This window comes from Siniperca chuatsi, linkage group LG15 (genome assembly GCF_020085105.1).
Source record: "Siniperca chuatsi isolate FFG_IHB_CAS linkage group LG15, ASM2008510v1, whole genome shotgun sequence".
Taxonomy (NCBI): Eukaryota; Metazoa; Chordata; class Actinopteri; order Centrarchiformes; family Sinipercidae; genus Siniperca; species Siniperca chuatsi.
Window position 1 is genome coordinate 17992962 of NC_058056.1, and position 17889 is coordinate 18010850.

Below are 17889 nucleotides of genomic sequence, written 5' to 3' on the forward strand. Positions count from 1 at the left end.
ATGAATATTGGTTATTGTATAAACTGTATCTATTGAACAAAAAATGGTATGTCATGGGGGGGCAGGGGGGGTAGAAAATCTTTTCAGCCAAGAATAAATATTTGGAAATAAATGTTCTTATTCTCTATTCAGTTCTAAATAACCTAATGTATTTCTATTCTATTACATCAGTCTATCATGCCACCTTGTGGTAGGAATTAGCCAGTGGCTCACCATCTCTGGTTGCACTATTTCTGTATCTGTTAATCACATCAATATAAGAGTTTACATTATGGGAAGAGATTTTTATTAAATAAATTCAGAGGTGAAAAGGGATCACAGTCATGATAGCCGGTACAGAATGTTCAAGGAAAGGAAGCGAGAACTGATGTGTTCCAGTCCAAAATGTAAAGCAAAATATGGATTTAAAAGGAGTGAGTCTCTTGTCCTTGAGAGGGAGGCAGAGGACACGCTTGAGGATCACACAGTGGAACCGCTGTGTTTTAGTCCGATCTTCTTACAGTGTCCTCAGCTTGTTCTCGAACAGGTAGCAGTAGTTTCAATCATCAGGGTGCATGCTGACACCTCTTGTCCACATTCGCCTTTAAGTTTTGCGGACATCATAGAACAGTTAAATTACATAAGCTTAAAAGGGAAAATGTTTGGGGTAAAGAACTCGTATTTTATGCTGAGGAAAACTTATTTAGTGTCTTTGCCCTTCTTTTCAGTGTTCAAGAACCTTGTCCAGAATGCAAGCAGTGTCTCAGTTCCATACTACAAACTAATTGCATACAGTATATATTAATCTTTATAGTATCCTGTTTTTTTTTGCAGTTAGTGTAAGTTAATTCTACATACTTCAACTGTGAAATTTTAATAGTAATTTCTGAGATGTTTTCCTGGAAATGTTTGGCTACCATCCACTATTAGTTTTAATGTTTTCCAGCTCCTCCATTTCCATTGTGCATTGCATTGTGGGAGAATATGGTCCATCAACAACACTTAAAAATCGAGGGTTTTTAGTACCCATTCCTGTACTTGTACTGTAAGTATATTTAATTTAGTCACTTTTGCAGTGTAAACACAATACGTACTCAAAACCTTAGAATTACTACGTAGAATGGATTTGGGACACAGTTGCAGTTTCATGTCCTAGTGCACATGTTAAATCATTTGTTTGTCATTGGTTTTCACACAAAAAAGTACTTTTAATGATGTTAGAGTAATCCTGGTGCACTGAAGCACACTGATGAAAATATTTTAAAAAGCAAAATGAAACACTAACAAAAGTAGAAATAAGAACATTATAAATCATCTACATGAGGAAGATTTTTCATTGCCATCAGATAAAACAGTTTTTTCTCCCTCATTAACAGAAAACAGAATTGAGTTACTGTGAAACGCCACATCTGGATCACTTTAAAAAATACCAACACAAGAGAACATCCATAGAAATTAATACTGGTATCGTCCTCGCTTTCCTCCATGCCCACCATGTCCTCCATAGCTTCCATGTCCACCATGTCCTCCTTGGTTCCATCCACCTCCACCACCACCTCTCCAACCTCCTCCTCCACCACCACCTCCTCCCCCTCTTCCTCTTCCACGGCCTCCCCAGTTTCCACCATCTTGTCTTTTTTGCCAGGGTGGCATCTCAGGAGGTGGGGCTTGTATCTCTGAGGGACGTCCTCCTCTGTCCGGGACTCTCCCCATCAGGATCTGTGGATAAGAGAGAAGACGGGAGAAATGCTTGTGTCGGAGGAAAACATGAGATTGAAGGCGTTTGTTGGTAAAGAGGAAAAGTTCTTCTATACCTTGTTGACGGCACAAGCCGTGTTCTCCCTGCTGGAGCCGCTGCTGGTCTTCACCACGTTGCAGATGTCTTCTCTGGCAGCCAGCAGCTCGGCCATGTCCACTGTGGACTGTGGCCTCAGAGAGTGTCTCTTAGGCTGGTAGGCCCTCGCCATGCTGTCCACCTTTACCTAACAAACCATAGGCACACATGATAAAATCAGCTTCTAATAAAAATACGGAAAAAGAAATTTGGATTGAAATGGAAATTTCAATTTTTCAATGTTTGGAATCCGATATTTGATTTTGCAATGAGCAGCTATATCTCCCCATAATTTTCACCAGTTTAGATTCCCCGGTCATGGAGAAAGAGGACAAAAAACAGTTTGATAAGTTATTATATGACCATGCCTTGGCTCTGTCTGACCACCCAAATGACTGAACTGTGACGTCCAGCCGTTTGATCAGCATCCTGCGCCGACACTCATACTCTGAAGACAGAACCATGTTTATGTTTTGCAACGTCTCCTGCAGAGATTTGAAAAAAAAAAAAGGCCCAAAAGAGTTCAATTCAAACACACTTTGTGATACAAATCACACCCAGCAACTAATATACAGATACTGTAGTTCATATGATGTGGTTTATTTCAGATGTTCATCTTACCCATTGTTCACTGCACAGAGATTTCTTAAGCGCTGGGTTTCCAATGGAGCCATTTGGAAGATCTTTGATTACTTCATCAACCTACAATAACACACAGGGTTTAATGCATTAGCACAATCCAAAGGACGGAAAAATATGCATACAGTATGCTTGCAATTAATATAAAGGGGTGACAAAACTTTTCCCCCGAAAGGCCAAAAATCATATGTAATAAGGATGCTTATTACAAATACATGCAATGAGCATGCAATGTACGTACTACACTGAATTCTACTGTAATTAAGATGCAAATGATATCTGCATTTATTCTATTACTTTTTTGATAAACATTTTATTACTACTGTCAAAATCAGGGCCAACAGCACAAAACAATGAAGCGGTCATATCTAAAATAGTGCAATGGAACACATGAACAGGTGCAATTCAATGTATGCCTACCAGTCAAGAATACTGGCCGTTTAATTGTCGATTTTGTTTAAGTAAAGAAAAGAATCAAAGGAAGGTCCCTGTAGTTTAACAACGCAGTGTAAAAGTTTCTGCCCCAAAAACAAATCCTTTTCAATAGAAGGTAGCGATCATTGCAGACAGGACACACAGGAACATAGCCAGTTAACAGCTTGTTAATGGTATTTATGGACCAAGGCCATTTAATGCCTTAAACATTGGTAGTAAAGTTTTCAACATGAAACTTAACAGGAAGGCAATGCAAAGGGGGCTAGCCATGGTTTTAAATATTTTTGCCATACTACAATGTTCAAACCAGTGTGTTCACAGCATGCACAACTACAACACACACTTTTTATTGGCCTCGAGAAACATAAAGCAAAAAGATTATTAGTGAGACTGTTTTTATCCTCTATTGTCACAACAAAGATTCTCACAGACTACTTTTGGTGGCCCTGATATAAATGTACTTAAACGGTATTAAATAGTCCGACCTTGTCTTGGACTTGAGAGAAAACTCTTGCTGCGTCCTGTCCTCTGGGTTCTGGTAGGTTCAGTGTTTCGCAGATTGCCAGGAGCTCCTGATACACCGGACTCTCTTCTTGTTGTTTATCAGAGGCTCGTCTGCTCCTCACAATCTGAGCTGCTTGGAGCTCAGAGCTTAAAAACACTTCATAAGAGACACAAAAATCATATTCTTAAGTTCCTTACTGACCACACAGAGAGCTTGTAGGACAATAATTAGAATAAGGAGCACAACTGATTACTTACAGACAAATTTGAGATGATCTTTTGTACTTCGCACATTGCCCTTGAGGATCCCTGAAACGACTACTTTATAAGGACAGTGCAGCTCCTTCAGCAAACCGCTCATCTCCACCTGAAGGCTGTCCATGTCGTCTAGAGACGAGGACAGAGAGAAAACAGGTTGAATGAGAGAAAAATAGACAGTTTTGAGCATCAGAATCAGGTGCGAATGGATGTGGCTCACCTGGTCCGGAAGTAATGCTCTCCTCCAGATCACACAGCGGCTTTAACCTGCATGCCAGCCACCTGCACAGGTCCACATACTCAGGAGAGGACAGGCCTCCCTCTGCGGCTCCGAGCAGCGCCTTCTCCTCCAGCAGAGGGCCGTCATAGCTAAGGACCGTCAACATCGTTGAGAGAGGAAATTAGCATCAAAACACCCTGCTGTGAGAGGTTTGTGTCAACTAGCTACTTTACCACTACCTTTTGCAGCTGCTATATTGTTCATAAACACACACACTGACAATATAACTGTGCAAAGCTAAACAAGTAGCCTGTCGCACCATGCTAACTGTAAATTAGCTTACCCAAGCTGCTCTAACGAGTCCAAAATGTCACACTCCATTGCTGAATCCGTGAGCTTTTTACATGCGTCTGTCTACTTAAAACATGACAACGTCACGGGTACAACAATATCAACATATACAGTTTTGTGCACGCATTCATTTCTGCGGCGCTATCATGCCTCCCTGCTTGTTCCGGTTACGTACGTGAGACGGAGTGAAACGTGCGACGTGCTATCTGTAGTTCCGCTGCAATGGTTCCGCACCAGTACTAAGTAAATAAGTAGATATAACACAACAGAAAACTACAATTTAAAAGTCAGAATTTTACCAAAATTTTAGCAATAAAATGTGTTTAAATTTCACAAGTCAAAGTAATCACCGTGAAGAAATGTGTGAGTTGCATGCTTTCAAAGTTGAAGGATTACACACTTAGTTATTGGTTGAGAAAATTCTCTAAAATCCTTGTCTTAAATGCATTTTGTTGTCGAATTTTCAGAGTTTCTGAAAAGTTGACATAAGCCTTATTTTGTGATCCCATCTCATGTTGAATGTAAAACATATTCAAAGTAACTAGTACAGTTATCAGGTAAATGTAGTGGAGTAAAAAATGCATTACTGCCCTGTCAAATGTAGTGGAGTAAAAGCATAAAGTCAGAGAAAATGGAAATACATAAAATAGTGCCTAAAATCATCTAAATTAAAATCAAGTACTTGAGTAAACTTAGTTACTTCTTCACAATTCAGTTGTTGTAAATGCTTGTTTCATTCAAGGTCCAATAACATTCACATAACATACTGTATCTGGGTCAAAAATCTGAGGATAATGACTAGTGTTGTTGTTATAGGATGCAAATGGCCTTTGGTTAAGCTAAGTAGTTGCTCTGTTGTAACTTACGCTAATATAAATCACTATCTTCTTAAACATAATCACAAGTATAATAGTGTCTTGTCACCTCCTTGAAGCCTTTGGAGTAGCGCTCCAACTAACGATTATTTTTATTATCAATCAATGTCGCTTTTTTTTTGATTAATCAAATGCCTGTCACAATTTCCTTGACCCCAAGGTGATGTCTTAAAATGTCTTGTTTTGTCCTACCAACAGTCCAAAACTCAAACATATGTAATTTACAATGACATAAAAAAAAAGAGTAACAGCAACAAATGGTTAAATTTAGCCATCCAGATTTTACACACATTAGTACTGGTATGTCTTAAAAATGCAGAAGTAGGATTCACTGGAGATTTCAGTCCTGATGGCTGAACTTCAAGTATTTACAAAAAAAGGTTGTTTAAACCTTCTCCTAATCACAGTAGACTTGAGCACATGCACTTTGTTTGTCTTCACAATACAACACTCGTTCGTGTTTTGGGTCTGCACACCTTCGAGCTCCAGTTTCCAATCTTGTTTTTACATGGATAAGGATTGATGAAAAGAAATACAATGAAACAAAAGATTAAAACTCACCATTTTATTATGATAATGTTATTTGATATGTCAAATTACAAGTGTATGATGTAACATAAAAACAGTTACAAACATATGTATGCATATTTACATTATATATTTATGAAAAGTAACAAGCTACATCTGTATAAAGAAAATACAACTATGACATGTTATTGGGACTATAAATTTTACATCATATACTTGGTATTCTCGAACCATGATAAGAAATACCTAGACGTGTAGAAACCAATAGAACCAGAACGAGAGATGTTAAATTATAAAATGGAAACTAGGATGGACGTGAGGCACTTTTTTGAGGTTGTCAGGATGTGAAAGCCGATGGCACTAAGAAACTTAAAGGAAAAAAAAGATGCACAGGAAAGAAATATGCACAAAGAGAGATTGAAAGAAAAAGAAAGAAAACAGGCAGTGTTTACAGAATAGTTAAGAGTAGTACCATTTATACTGCAAGTTTCAAAACACAAATGTCTTCCACTATTTAGAACTAATCACAAATGTTACATCAAGCGCTGTAAGATGAAAAAAAGCTTACATAGAGTATCATCAGTGCACCAAAGCATCGGAGAATTGAAACATAACCACTCAACTGCTGTGAAAAGTAACCTTTTTAAAACAATACACTGAAGAGAAACAGGTTTATATAGGTTTTTTTCTTTTTTAATCTACACAATGTCAAGAATGTACACTTGTATGCATTCCCAAAGATATGCACAATTTCCAAGATTGAAAGAGGATAAAAGACTAGCAGCAAAGTGGTTAAAACTGAAGTCTTATATAATGCAGGTCAAAAAAAAATATATATTAAAGCAGACAGACACATGTTGCATATATAATACAGTACATGACAGGAAGTTGCACTGTGCTGGTTAATGCAGAATGAGAAGTGTTATTTCAGCATTCTCTACACTTTGTATAAATGCACGTCCTACATTTTGCTTCTCAGCCAGCAAGTTTTAATCAGGTTCATCAAACCTTGGTTCAGTTTGCAATAAATGCAGGGCAATCCAATTACAATGGGAGAATATGACAACCAACCAAACATTTGGTTACACACCAACCCCGCACGCACACACCGCCAGCATGCACACGTGGGAGAAGTTTGCCTTCAGGGCTTTCTGGCAGAAAGGCTTTCTGCTGTTCTTTTTTCCCCTCAACCTAACCAAGTAGTGTTGGTGCCTAAACCTAACCAAGTAGTAAGGCTTTCTGGCAGAAAGGCTTTCTGGCAGAAAGCCCTGAGGGCAAACTTCTCCCATGTGCCCAGCGCGCTGGAAACTAACACGCATACAGTACACACACTCATGGGCACACAAGAACGCACGTATATAGCAACACTCGCGCACCCACACACATGCACAAGTGTCCACTTCATCACACAGAGCAATCAAACATTTAAAAACTCACCATCATGGTTATATGCTGTTGGAGAATTAGGGTTTAACAGTCGTTCATAGCTGATTTTCTCTGTCAACACAATAAAATTAGTGATTGTATCTAGCAGCTTTATATGTATGTATATATATATATTTATATATCAAACTTTTGAAACAAGTGGACTGCCACTACTGTACCATGTTAGCACTATCCTTCCTTCTACCGTACAAAACTAGAGAGAAACTCTATTAGAAGCTCAATAGTCATTTCCATCACAAAAGCCCTCTACTTTTCAATGTGAAATAATACTAAAAGGTGACCTATGTACATAATGCTGTCAATTGAAGCTACAGTATATGCTGACAGCAACGATAAATACAGCTCTATCTTTAAAATTTCAAAGACAAAAAAAGCTGGGATTATTATCTTGAACTTAAATATAGTGTCAAGTATTTACATGTGTTTGGAGTTTGGTACCAGGGGTTGGTCGTCTGCCTAAATAGCGTTAAAGTGTCCTGTCCCGTCACTGACTCAGTCTGCAGAGAGGTCAATGTGTTTCCCACATTAGAAAGTTTGCATAGAAAGTAAAGGGAGCGTTGGTCAGGGTGGAATTAGGAAAATGTTTCTTCAGTAATCCAGTCGTGTCGAGACCAAAGTGCCACTCGGCACAATGCCTTAGTTAGGGATAATTTCAGTTATTGCAGCCAGACGTCCAAACTGAACTGTTATTACTGTTGGGAGTTTGTTTTAATCTAAGTGTTGTTGTTCAGACTAGTTTGAGTCAACAATGGTTTTGGGAGCAAGACATGTTCAATTTAAAAATTATCTACTCTTTTGGGTGGGAAATGGGGTTCAAACATAGCTAGACTCTGGCGTACAGTCTGCCTAGTCCCCATTTCCCCAAAGGATCTTGAAGGAGTAGTTTGACATTTTGGGACATTACGCTTGTTTGCTTTCTTGTTGAGGGTTAGATGAGAAGATTGATACCACTCTTGTTTCTATCCATTAAATATGAAGGTAGAGCCAGCAGCTGGTTAGCTTAGCTTAGCATTAGGACTGGAAACAAGGGGAAACGGCTAGCCTGGCTCTGTCCAAAGGTTACAAAATCCACCTAACAGCACCGCTAAAGCTCACTACTTAACACGCTGTGGTTTTACTGGGGGTTATGTGTGGGACTATTTCTTGGCCATGCACTGTAACTATAGTTTTTGCATGGCAACCTCATGGTGATGACAGGACTCCAGGAAGTCACTGTGCCCATCCAAGAAATAGTCCCACACATAACCCCAAGTAAAACCAAAAATTGCCATTTTTACACTTTGGTTTTTATATGAATTAAACAAATGAGATATAACATGATAATTAGTGAACTTTTGAGGTGCTAGAAGGCAAAATTTGTTACATTTAGAGAGAGCCAAACTAGCAAACAAATTCTCGAAAAGAAAGCAAATAAGTGAATTTCTCAAAATGTCAAAGATGTTTCGGGAAACAGGTCAAAGTCAAAGCCTTAATCACATAGTCAGTGGTGACATTACAGGACATCAAATCAACAGTGCATATGAAGATCTATGCACACATACACATACATAAGATCTGTAAGTTTTGTAATAGCTAAGATACTCAGCATTCCAGAAACAATGCATTCATTCATTCAGGGCCTGTTAAATGAAGACACACGGAAGGAGTGGACTTTAACTTTTGAGGAACAACGAAATACTACATTTACACAGGATAAGAGGGGCAAATAAAACAAAAGAACTAATTCATGGGACAAACATTGAAATTTGGAGAGGGTGCTGCAACCAAAGCTTGGAGAGCAGTGCTTTCAGGAGGGTTTTCCCCCATGCCAAACAGGATGTTAAATTAGTCAAATGTATGTACAGAGTTCTCAGTAAAAGAACAGCCTAATTTAAGTGCCTCATCATTTAGCCAAGGAGCTGTAACCCCTTTACTCACCAAAACAAAACTTGCTGGTTGAGCAACATTTCAGCCTTTGTTTCAAAAATAATTATAAAATGAGCAGGAAAATAACAATGAAGAAACAAAAACACCAAACAATTTCACTACAGCAGTAAATAACTGGACTAAAACTGAAATTTACTGGAGTAAATGAAATTGTCATGTATTGGTTTCAATTTAAATGGTTCAAGAGGTTCTAATGCTATTTTCATGATGTGGAAAAAACTATTTTGGGGAAGCATGGTAAAGTCATTACCATTTTTTCCCTTCTAATCATGGAATTAATCCCTTTATTTTGGAATGCAATCAAATGGTCTAAATCACCTCGGGAAAGCAAGGTAATCATTTTAACATCTTCTAAATGAATGTCAAAAGCTATACCAAGCTGTACCTTCAAAAACAACTGTTACTTTTTGATTTCTTTCAACATTCGATGGAAAGGAAAACAAGGAATTGGCCATACATCCACCACAACGTAACATTTGAGAGACCGCAAAGTCTCTCAAATTTTAAAATTACTCTAAACATGGTGGTTAATGTACCACAAGAATTTGAAAGGGTTACCTTTACTCTTGGGGGGGAGGGTACCATTTCTAGTGCACTTTTCTCTGTCTAGTAATTACATTGTCAGCAAATGCTTAAGCCATGAAGGAAAGGCCACTGTTACCCAACTGCAAATTCACAAAAAAGCAAGAACATATCCCTTTTAGCATACTCAAACAGCAAGTATTTTTTCTGAACGCAGAATAGCTTTGTTTTCTTTTTTTGTCATTAAGTTGTCGCTCTCTGTACAAAAGACAATTTACCTTCATAAAGTTACACATTACTTGTAGTAGAGTTCAGACATTTGTGGCCTGGCTTTGTCAATGCATGAGTGTGAATGTGAGAGAGAGGTGTGTGTGCGTGTGTGTACAGGTGTGTTTAGTAACATCTCCAAGTCTATTAATCTTGATGCCTCCTCCTCCTCTTCTCCTCAGATTAAGCTCCTGAACTTAGCTTGATGCTCAGAGCCCCCACAAAGCATATGGTTTGTCCTCCACCGCTGCTTGTCGGCGACAAACACAAACTGAAATCTCCAAAAGCCCTCAGAGCTGGGGATCAACAACATATCACCCCGTCTGAGAGGGAATGAAAAAAGGATGCCGGCTTTTAATTTTCCGCTTTTATCCACTTCCTGTGTTAGCTAGCTGTGAGGGTGTCCCAGAGTCCGTCGTCAGGTCACCCCGCGGCCTTGTGCTTGCCCCCGCAGCAGCGGCAGGCCTCGCCACAGTGGTGGCAGGCGCGCAGAGGCAGGTAGCAGCACATGCAGGGCGCTATGAAGGAAAGCGCCACCAGGGCCAGCCAGCGCAGGCAGAACTGCTCGTCAGATGTGTCACATGAGCAGGGGTCTGAGAAGTCGCCCTCAGAGTCGGACATGCAGTGGTACAGCATGCTCTCGGCGCACAGCATGCAGCTGACTTTGTAGATGCACTGCTTGATCGGGTCGGGGGCGTCTTGGCACTGCCCCCGCCAGTTGTCTTCGTGGTTGAACATCTCCCGACAGTAGATGCAGCGTGAACGCTCGCCGTCCTCTCGCCGCCGTCGGCCCTTCTTGGACTTCAACAGGGGCGAGGGCTGAGTCTTGATGGCTGTGTCCTTGCCCAGACCTAGCCCCATACCTGTTCCAATGCCCATACCAGGGCCAGAGAGGGAGTCCCCACCCGGGCCATCGGGGAAGAGGTACTCGCACTTCTTACTGTCCAGTTTGTGGAAGGCGGTGGGGAAGTCCAGGTCATCGCGGTCTGCCTCCTGTTTCCACATGACAGGGTGGCGATAGTCCTCATAGCCGCGGATGAGCACATCTTTGCGTGGGTTGATGCGAACAATCTCCTCTTCGTCCATGTGAAAACTGACATGACGAGTCGACTTAAAGGAGACCTTCAAAAGAGCAGAAATTGAGAATTAGTTGGATTACTCAACAAGATTACAATACTTTGTAGTAATAACTAAAAATAAGAAATACCTCATTCATAGAATTTTAACTCGCAAGCTTCAATCTTGCACTGAAGATATAATTTGTTAGGAACTTTTAATTAAAATTTTGGAGATGTGATTGGTTGTGTGGAGAAGAGGCAGACCTGTGGAGGCAGGTAACGGCGGTTGCTGGAGGGGAACTCGTCGAAGGGCTGGGCGCGGACGTAGCAGCCCCTGAATGGCTCGGTGGAGACGACATTATTCAGCGGAGAGAAGGGCTCTTTCATTGGGGTACAAATAGAGGGAGGCTCATCACACACCTGGAGAAATACAGAGAAAATTCAAGTTAGTTTGTTGAAAACTCAAATACATCTTATGCTTTCCCTCAGAAGGACGCACATCAAAGAAACACAAGACATCTGTGTGCTGACATGATTCATCAATTAATTCGTTACTTAACTGACAAAAAAAAAATCATGAGCATAGATGAATACAGGGATTTTATGTGAGCAGTCAATGCATTTATAAACTATTTTAAGGTATCACTTCAGGCTCTCATAAGTTGTGATGTGCAATCATCAGTGTTTTATTTATTTTATATATATATATATATATATATATATATAATAAAAAAAATGCTAAACAATGAAAATAAGTATTAATTGAAGCCCTTAACATCTTTCACATTCTATGTTACCATTATACTGTCAAAAGCACTACTGGTCGATCAATTCAGTTTTCATGACCACAACTGTTTTGACTCAGGCTGTGTAGGCTGTGTGTGTTCCACTTGTAACCACCAGGGGGCATCCTGTGCCCACGCTTGGCCAAATGACTGCGCTGTGTGGTGATTACTCAAGGCCCTTCTGTTAAGAACTCAGAGTTCCCATCAGCCTTGCATGTGTTCCCACAAACATTTTAACTGATGCAAAATCTACAAACACAGGCCTAAAAAAAAAAAAAAAGGCACTTGAAACATGCGGGGGAAAAAGAGAGAAACTATGGAAACCGTGTGAGCATTCCTTCTACCTCACGCTGAACAATCTCATAATTACAAGAAGGAAGCTTACCGTTGACAACAATCAGAATGAGATGTCTATAAATAACATCTTGTGAATGCCACAGTCTACATCAAACACATTTTAAAATATAAAATACACATTTTATATATTTCTACACACCGACAGAAATAAAATAAATTGTTCCAATAGAAATAGTCTAAAACTTAAGTACTCACAGCAACAAAATCAGAAAAGTGATGGCTATTCATGATTCATGCGTGCAGAGGTGATGAGAGATGGGGGAGGATAGTCAGTTATTACATCAAGAGCTGTGTGATGATATTTCATTATTTCAGCACAACCATCTGTATACCCAAACATCACATATGCAAATTACGTGAAAATAAAACTGATAAACTGTCTGAAAATGATTCAAATAAACTGCAAAATAAATGTCTCCAAGGTTATATCTCTCTTCAAGTCCTACTCAGAAATACAGAAACATGGACACACGCCGAGGTATCTTCACACGTACAAGTTCGATCCAACCATATTCAAGCCTTGTACACACTGGCTAGCTGTCCCTCTTTTCCCACACACACCCCGACCTCATCAAGGCAGGGTTAGTCCTCCTCTCTTCTCCCACCCTCTCTCCCTCCCTCTCTCTGCTCTGCGTGTGGAGGAGGCTGCTGGCTCTGGTTAGTCAGTGCCGTGTGTAAAGTAGCCCACGCCAGTGCTTTAACGCACAGCGGAAATCTGGTTTGCTCCCAGCTGCTGCTACAGTAATTACTGTCCTGTGGTTGCTAAGAGATGCTTCCTTTGACTTCTTTTTTTCCCCTCTCTTTCTCTTCTTTTTTCCCCCTCTCTCTCCTCTGCTTGCCCCCCCCCAGTCTGCTAACACATGGTGTGTGTGTGTGTGTGACTTTGCTCCTTCTTTGCCTCCAAACATACCAAGTGGTCTAACGCACATCCAGAGCATCTGCAGGGGAATGTGAGGAATAGAAGACAGTAAAATGAGAGAAGAGAAAGAACAGAACAGGAAAAAATGACTTTCTGTTGTATTCATGTGTGTTGTGTGTGAGAGAGAGAGAGAGAGAGAGAGGGAGAAAGAGAGCGAGAGGCCAAAGAGTCTGCCGAGGGAATGTCATAAACCAGCTCCAGCTGGAGAAATGCAGCACAGAACTTAAAAAGCCAGATGACAGCTGTGTGTGTATGTGAGAGAGAAAGAAAGGAGCGAGGGGTGGGGGGCGAAATGGGAAACAGACTTGAGCTTCCTTTTAAAGCGCTTGCCTAAGCCCCACCATTCAAAGGCATGCGTGGGGGCCAATCTGGAGCTGAGCTGACCCTAGAGATGTGGCTGGGTTTGGGAGGAGAGGAGGGGAAGGGAGACGAAGGATGGAGGTGGTGGGAGCCAGGGGCAACCTGGCTCCTCACAAACATCAAGGTTCCATGCACTTCCGCCCTCAAAGGCACAGGGGTTCAGGACAGGGAAGGCTGGGGTCGGCCCACATACTCAAACCTACAGAACATGCTGGAACTCTGCATTAGACAGAGAAAAAGAATGAAGAAAAGATGATGTGCATTTTCGGACGTTTGATCACAAACACTAAATGGTTTATGTCTGTTTATATGTGTTTCTCACACTCTAGAAATAGTACTCGGCTTAAATGAGGCAAATCACGAGTAGTACTCATCTCTGTGTCTTGTTAACTTAAAAACAAAGAAGTACAGCCAAGTTCAAGGCTACTCCCTATGTGTCCCTTAAACAAATGCTTTGACATTTTATTAGCTTTGTTGCAGGGAGTTAGATAAGAAGATCGAAGCCACTCTCATGTCTGTGGGCTCAATATGAAGCTACAGCCCGCAGCCAGTTAGCTTAGCTTAGCATAAAGACTGGAAACAGGGGGAAACAGCTAGCTAATTAATATGTTATATCTGGTTTGTTTAATATGTCCAAAAACCAAAGTGTAAAAGCGACAAGGTGTGGTTGCTTCACCCAGCCAAAAAATATTCCCACACCTAACCCCCCAAAAACCACAACGTGTCGTTTTTACGCTACTGTGTTTGTACTAATTAAATCAATGTGGTATAACGTGTTAATTAGCGAGCTTTAGAGGTGCCGGTAGGCAGATTTTGTTACCTTTGGACAGAGCCAGGCTAGCTGTTTCCCCCGTTTCTAATCTTTATGCTAAGCTAAGCTAACAGGCTGCAGGCTGTAGCTTTATAGTTAACATATGTTTTATGAGAGTGGTATCAATCTTCTCACCTAACTCTTGGCAATAAAGCTAATAAACACATTTCCAAAAATGTCAAACTATTCCTTTAAACCACTCTTCTTCCAGCCTCCAAGGTGCTTTATGGAGCACTATTGTAACACACCAAACCGGTCTGAAAGTCTCTGGTCTGTGAGTGAGGCTGTTAAAAGTCAACTGGCCAACAAAACCTTTTTGTACTAAACTGATAAGAGAAAACTTCCTGCCAGTGCTAAATTAGATGCGGATGTTTTCCTGTGGCATTCGAAAGAATTTGTACTAGCGGAAGGACTCTGGTGGTATGGCATAATTCCTGGCAGTGGGTCATCACAGCTGAGTAGGGTATTGTGCAACCAGGTTTTTTTTTTATATGGGTAAAATATGTTGCATGTGCATATAGTGTGTGTGTGTGTGTGTGTGTGTGTGTGTGTGTGTGTGTGTGTTTGTTTCTGAGTGAGAGGAAGAAAATGGAAAGCTTGTGAAGGGCAAGTGGGTGCTGAGCCTCAGTGGGCAGGATGTGGGTGGAGAAGACCATCTTGAACGCATGTATATTGACACACACACATGCATGGACAAGCCTGTTCACACAAAAGAAGTCCAACGCTTGTAGCAATGCAAGGCTATCATGAATTCCACTAAATTCTAAGAAGAATTCAAGAGCTTTTTTTTTTTTTCTTAAGAGATGTCTGAATCTAATCAAGGAACTAAACATGGCTTGATGATGACTTCCCATGCTGATGAGACACTGGTGTCTGCTTTCTCCACAAGGTCAAGGCTACTCAGGACAGATCTCCTTCTAAAGGGGCCCGTCAATAACACAAACTAAAGGCCTGAACTAGAATTATTTCTATACACCAGATATCTCCCGAGTCTGTATATAAAGCAACACCGCTAATATCACACCTTGTTGTGTGGTGGTATTTGCTAGTTCTCTGGCTGCAGCACTTGCCACTGGTTCACTTCTCCGCCTCTGTAGCCCAGGTCTCCAACCGCAACATTCGGATGCCAAATCACCATGGTGACACCTTTGGTGGCTCACTCACTGAACCTTGTGAACACCCCCTTCAACCCCCCCGCTGCCTAGCAACAGTGGTGCCATTGGATTTCCTCTATGTTCAGGCTGATTCCTTAAAGAGGAACTTCGTCACAGGTACGCAGCTCTCCCTCCTTCATTGCTCTTCTAGTCAACAACATACAGGATGTAAGATACTAGGCAGGTCAAAGGTGATGACTAGCAGCTGACAAGTCCAGTGAACTCACAGCTAAAAACGAACTCATAGAAGGTACAGTGTGATGTCAAAAAGAAGATCATAAATGACAGCTTATTGAACTGGTGGGACATTTTCAATAAACAGTCATAAAGGCCCTGCAATAAATACTTGTTGAGGCTACTATTTTAGTTATTTGTGTGTTGACTCAATTCTTGTACCTTTGCATACACCACAAACTACAGTGTAAAACAAATGACCAGAGTTGAATCAACACCTGTCTGACACAGTGTCAACAGTAATTAATAATGCACTTCACAAAGGTAGCACCTATTGCAGGACTGTTGTATGTATTAGATGGTTTCTGCATTTCTAAATATGCAATTTCGGAATCCATCGACTATCGTCTAACAACCATTTAGCCTCTGGGGCAAAGGCCAATGTTTCGGGGCTTCCGGTGTAGCCAGCGGATATCCGGATAACGGACAGGCCTAACGGATATCCGGGCCACGACTTCCTCTTCCGTGCGCCGGTCATTGTTTACAGTCTGATAAGCAATCTTGGATTCGGAACCCATCAGCTAACGTCTGACGACGATTTGAATGCAGATACATTTTTAAAAAAAGAAGCTAATATTAAGCTAATCTCTAGGGTTCCGAGATTGATAAAAAGCTAAATCGTCATCAGACGATAGCCGATGGGTTCTGAGACAGCATTTCGTCCAATGTGTTCCACCTCTTTTGCTCTCCACATAGACTGTTTACCTGCATACAACTAAAGCCCGCTCAAACGTGATTGGTCAATACTACTCCGACTACAAACGGACTACAAACGGAAACCAGAATACTTTAGATACCAAAATCTTGTCCCTTGCCTACTGCATTCATATGCAGATATCTGTTTATAGAGATTACTAAGTATGCATTGCAAGAACTGCCCTTCCTCCAATGAATGTGTCTTTTCACCTACTTTGCAATCAGAAGTAGAACAGGTGACATTCCTGTAACAGGCCTGATATCTAAAACAAATGAACATGGGTGTGTAAACTTGAACTATATAACTGCTGCGTTTCTCTGCTCAAGAGAACACATCATTCTTAACTACACATCTCAACAGTCAATAGAGTGCCTCGTGCCAGGAATAGGACAAATATATACAATTCTTAACATAACGCACCTTAACAGTTCTCAACCTGTCAACAAAAAGAGGCCCAGCTCAAGAAGAAACGGATTCAGTTTGGAGAACATTGAAATCACAGAGCATTTTCACCAAGCTGCCTTTAAACAACCAGTTCCTGAGGCAATAGTTATTATATCGGCATCAATTGTAACAAGAGTGACAGCTAACAAGTTAGATTGATAGAGACAGCTAAGCCTGCGCTAGCACATTCGCTGGCCAACACCCAGCCTCACCTCAGGGTCTGGCTGGCACTGGCACTAGTTAAACACCTGTAAATCTCCAAGAACAACTGTTAAAAAACAAAGGCAGGTGTCAGAGCCTGGGTGGGACACATGAGGGCTCAAACATATGGCTCAGGTTCTAGCTATGACCTGCCTCCTATTTAATCGTGAGGGAGAGTTTAGTGATAAATCTAACCTTGTAAAAACTTACAGTAGGTGCACTTTAACATTATAATCATCCATGTGAATTTGTTTTACAATGTAGCGCATTTCCCTCCTCAAAGTCAGAAAAATAAACATGTACTCGTGCACACATACTTAACACACACTTCCATCATACTAAAACTCACTCACCGGTAGTCCATCCTCGGGAGTATCCCCTTCCCCAAACGACCGACAACCTGGAAGAGAGAAGAAAAAACCCAAAACGGGAAAAAATATTAGAGGCCTGACTTGATCATTTTATGAACTGAAACCAATACAGGCATTGTTACGTTCAAATAACCGACTAAAAGCTTACAACAATAAAGTGCTAACAGCACACAATCTATGTATCATCATTCTCTATGGCATTAAAACCTCCCAATGGTATTATCGACATGTAGCATCAGGTTTTTGTACATTACAAAACATGTATGTATGTAATAGCACATACACATAGTACTATTTTATTGTCTGCTAGCTAAATTTGATTGACAAATACAAGGAAGGAGAACTTTACCCCTAGGGGGCAAAACCTCATCTAACACCAGTGAAATCGTGTATCAGACTCATCCATGTACTTTTTTCTAACTGTAGCTACATTTTTAATATGAGTGATTTATATTGTATTCATAAAAACTACTTCACTCTCAATGGATGACATCTCCTCTCCTCTACAAAGCATGTTTGAGCCAACAGATTTACAACACTGATTCTTGTCAGGCCAGAACAGGACAAGACTTCTGCTTTCGTCTGACTGTAGCCTAATGGGGAAATGAAAGCTGCTTTGTCTCAGTGGGGCATACAGAAGTTAATGAAATATGCATGTCTAGAATAATGTAACCCAGACCTCGGCTAAAACGCCATGTGCCATTTCCGCATCCA

At 40.8% G+C, this 17889-nt stretch overlaps 2 protein-coding genes across 2 annotated transcripts in view; both read right to left on the reverse strand.

The window, feature by feature from the left end:
* Nucleotides 1-269: 269 nt before the first annotated feature.
* Nucleotides 270-4422, reverse strand: fam98b (family with sequence similarity 98 member B). Its single transcript, XM_044165595.1, has 8 exons — nucleotides 4213-4422; nucleotides 3870-4018; nucleotides 3650-3778; nucleotides 3373-3548; nucleotides 2435-2515; nucleotides 2182-2298; nucleotides 1794-1961; nucleotides 270-1698 (listed from the first exon to the last, which is right to left on the reverse strand). The coding sequence occupies exons 1-8, from the start codon at nucleotides 4248-4250 to the stop codon at nucleotides 1435-1437; spliced, it is 1122 nt and encodes a 373-aa protein (XP_044021530.1). The 5' UTR covers nucleotides 4251-4422; the 3' UTR covers nucleotides 270-1434.
* Nucleotides 4423-5645: 1223 nt separating this feature from the next.
* spred1 (sprouty related EVH1 domain containing 1) overlaps nucleotides 5646-17889 on the reverse strand; it is a 35183-nt gene continuing 22939 nt past the window's right edge. The window contains exons 4-6 of the mRNA XM_044165594.1: nucleotides 17158-17204; nucleotides 11107-11262; nucleotides 5646-10906 (exon numbers count right to left, since the gene is read on the reverse strand). Coding sequence (XP_044021529.1) covers nucleotides 10208-10906; nucleotides 11107-11262; nucleotides 17158-17204 — 902 coding nt within the window. The 3' untranslated portion in view covers nucleotides 5646-10207. The remainder of the gene's footprint in view (nucleotides 10907-11106; nucleotides 11263-17157; nucleotides 17205-17889) is intronic.

Excerpts from the sequence above, each read along its gene's own strand:
- fam98b (XM_044165595.1), bottom strand. The coding sequence starts at position 4,250 with ATGGAGTGTGACATTTTGGACTCGTTAGAGCAGCTTGG. Across the intron at positions 4,019-4,212 it reads GACTCGTTAGAGCAGCTTGG|CTATGACGGCCCTCTGCTGG; the intron begins GTAAGCTAATTT and ends GACGGTCCTTAG. Across the intron at positions 3,779-3,869 it reads GAGCATTACTTCCGGACCAG|ACGACATGGACAGCCTTCAG; the intron begins GTGAGCCACATC and ends CCTCGTCTCTAG.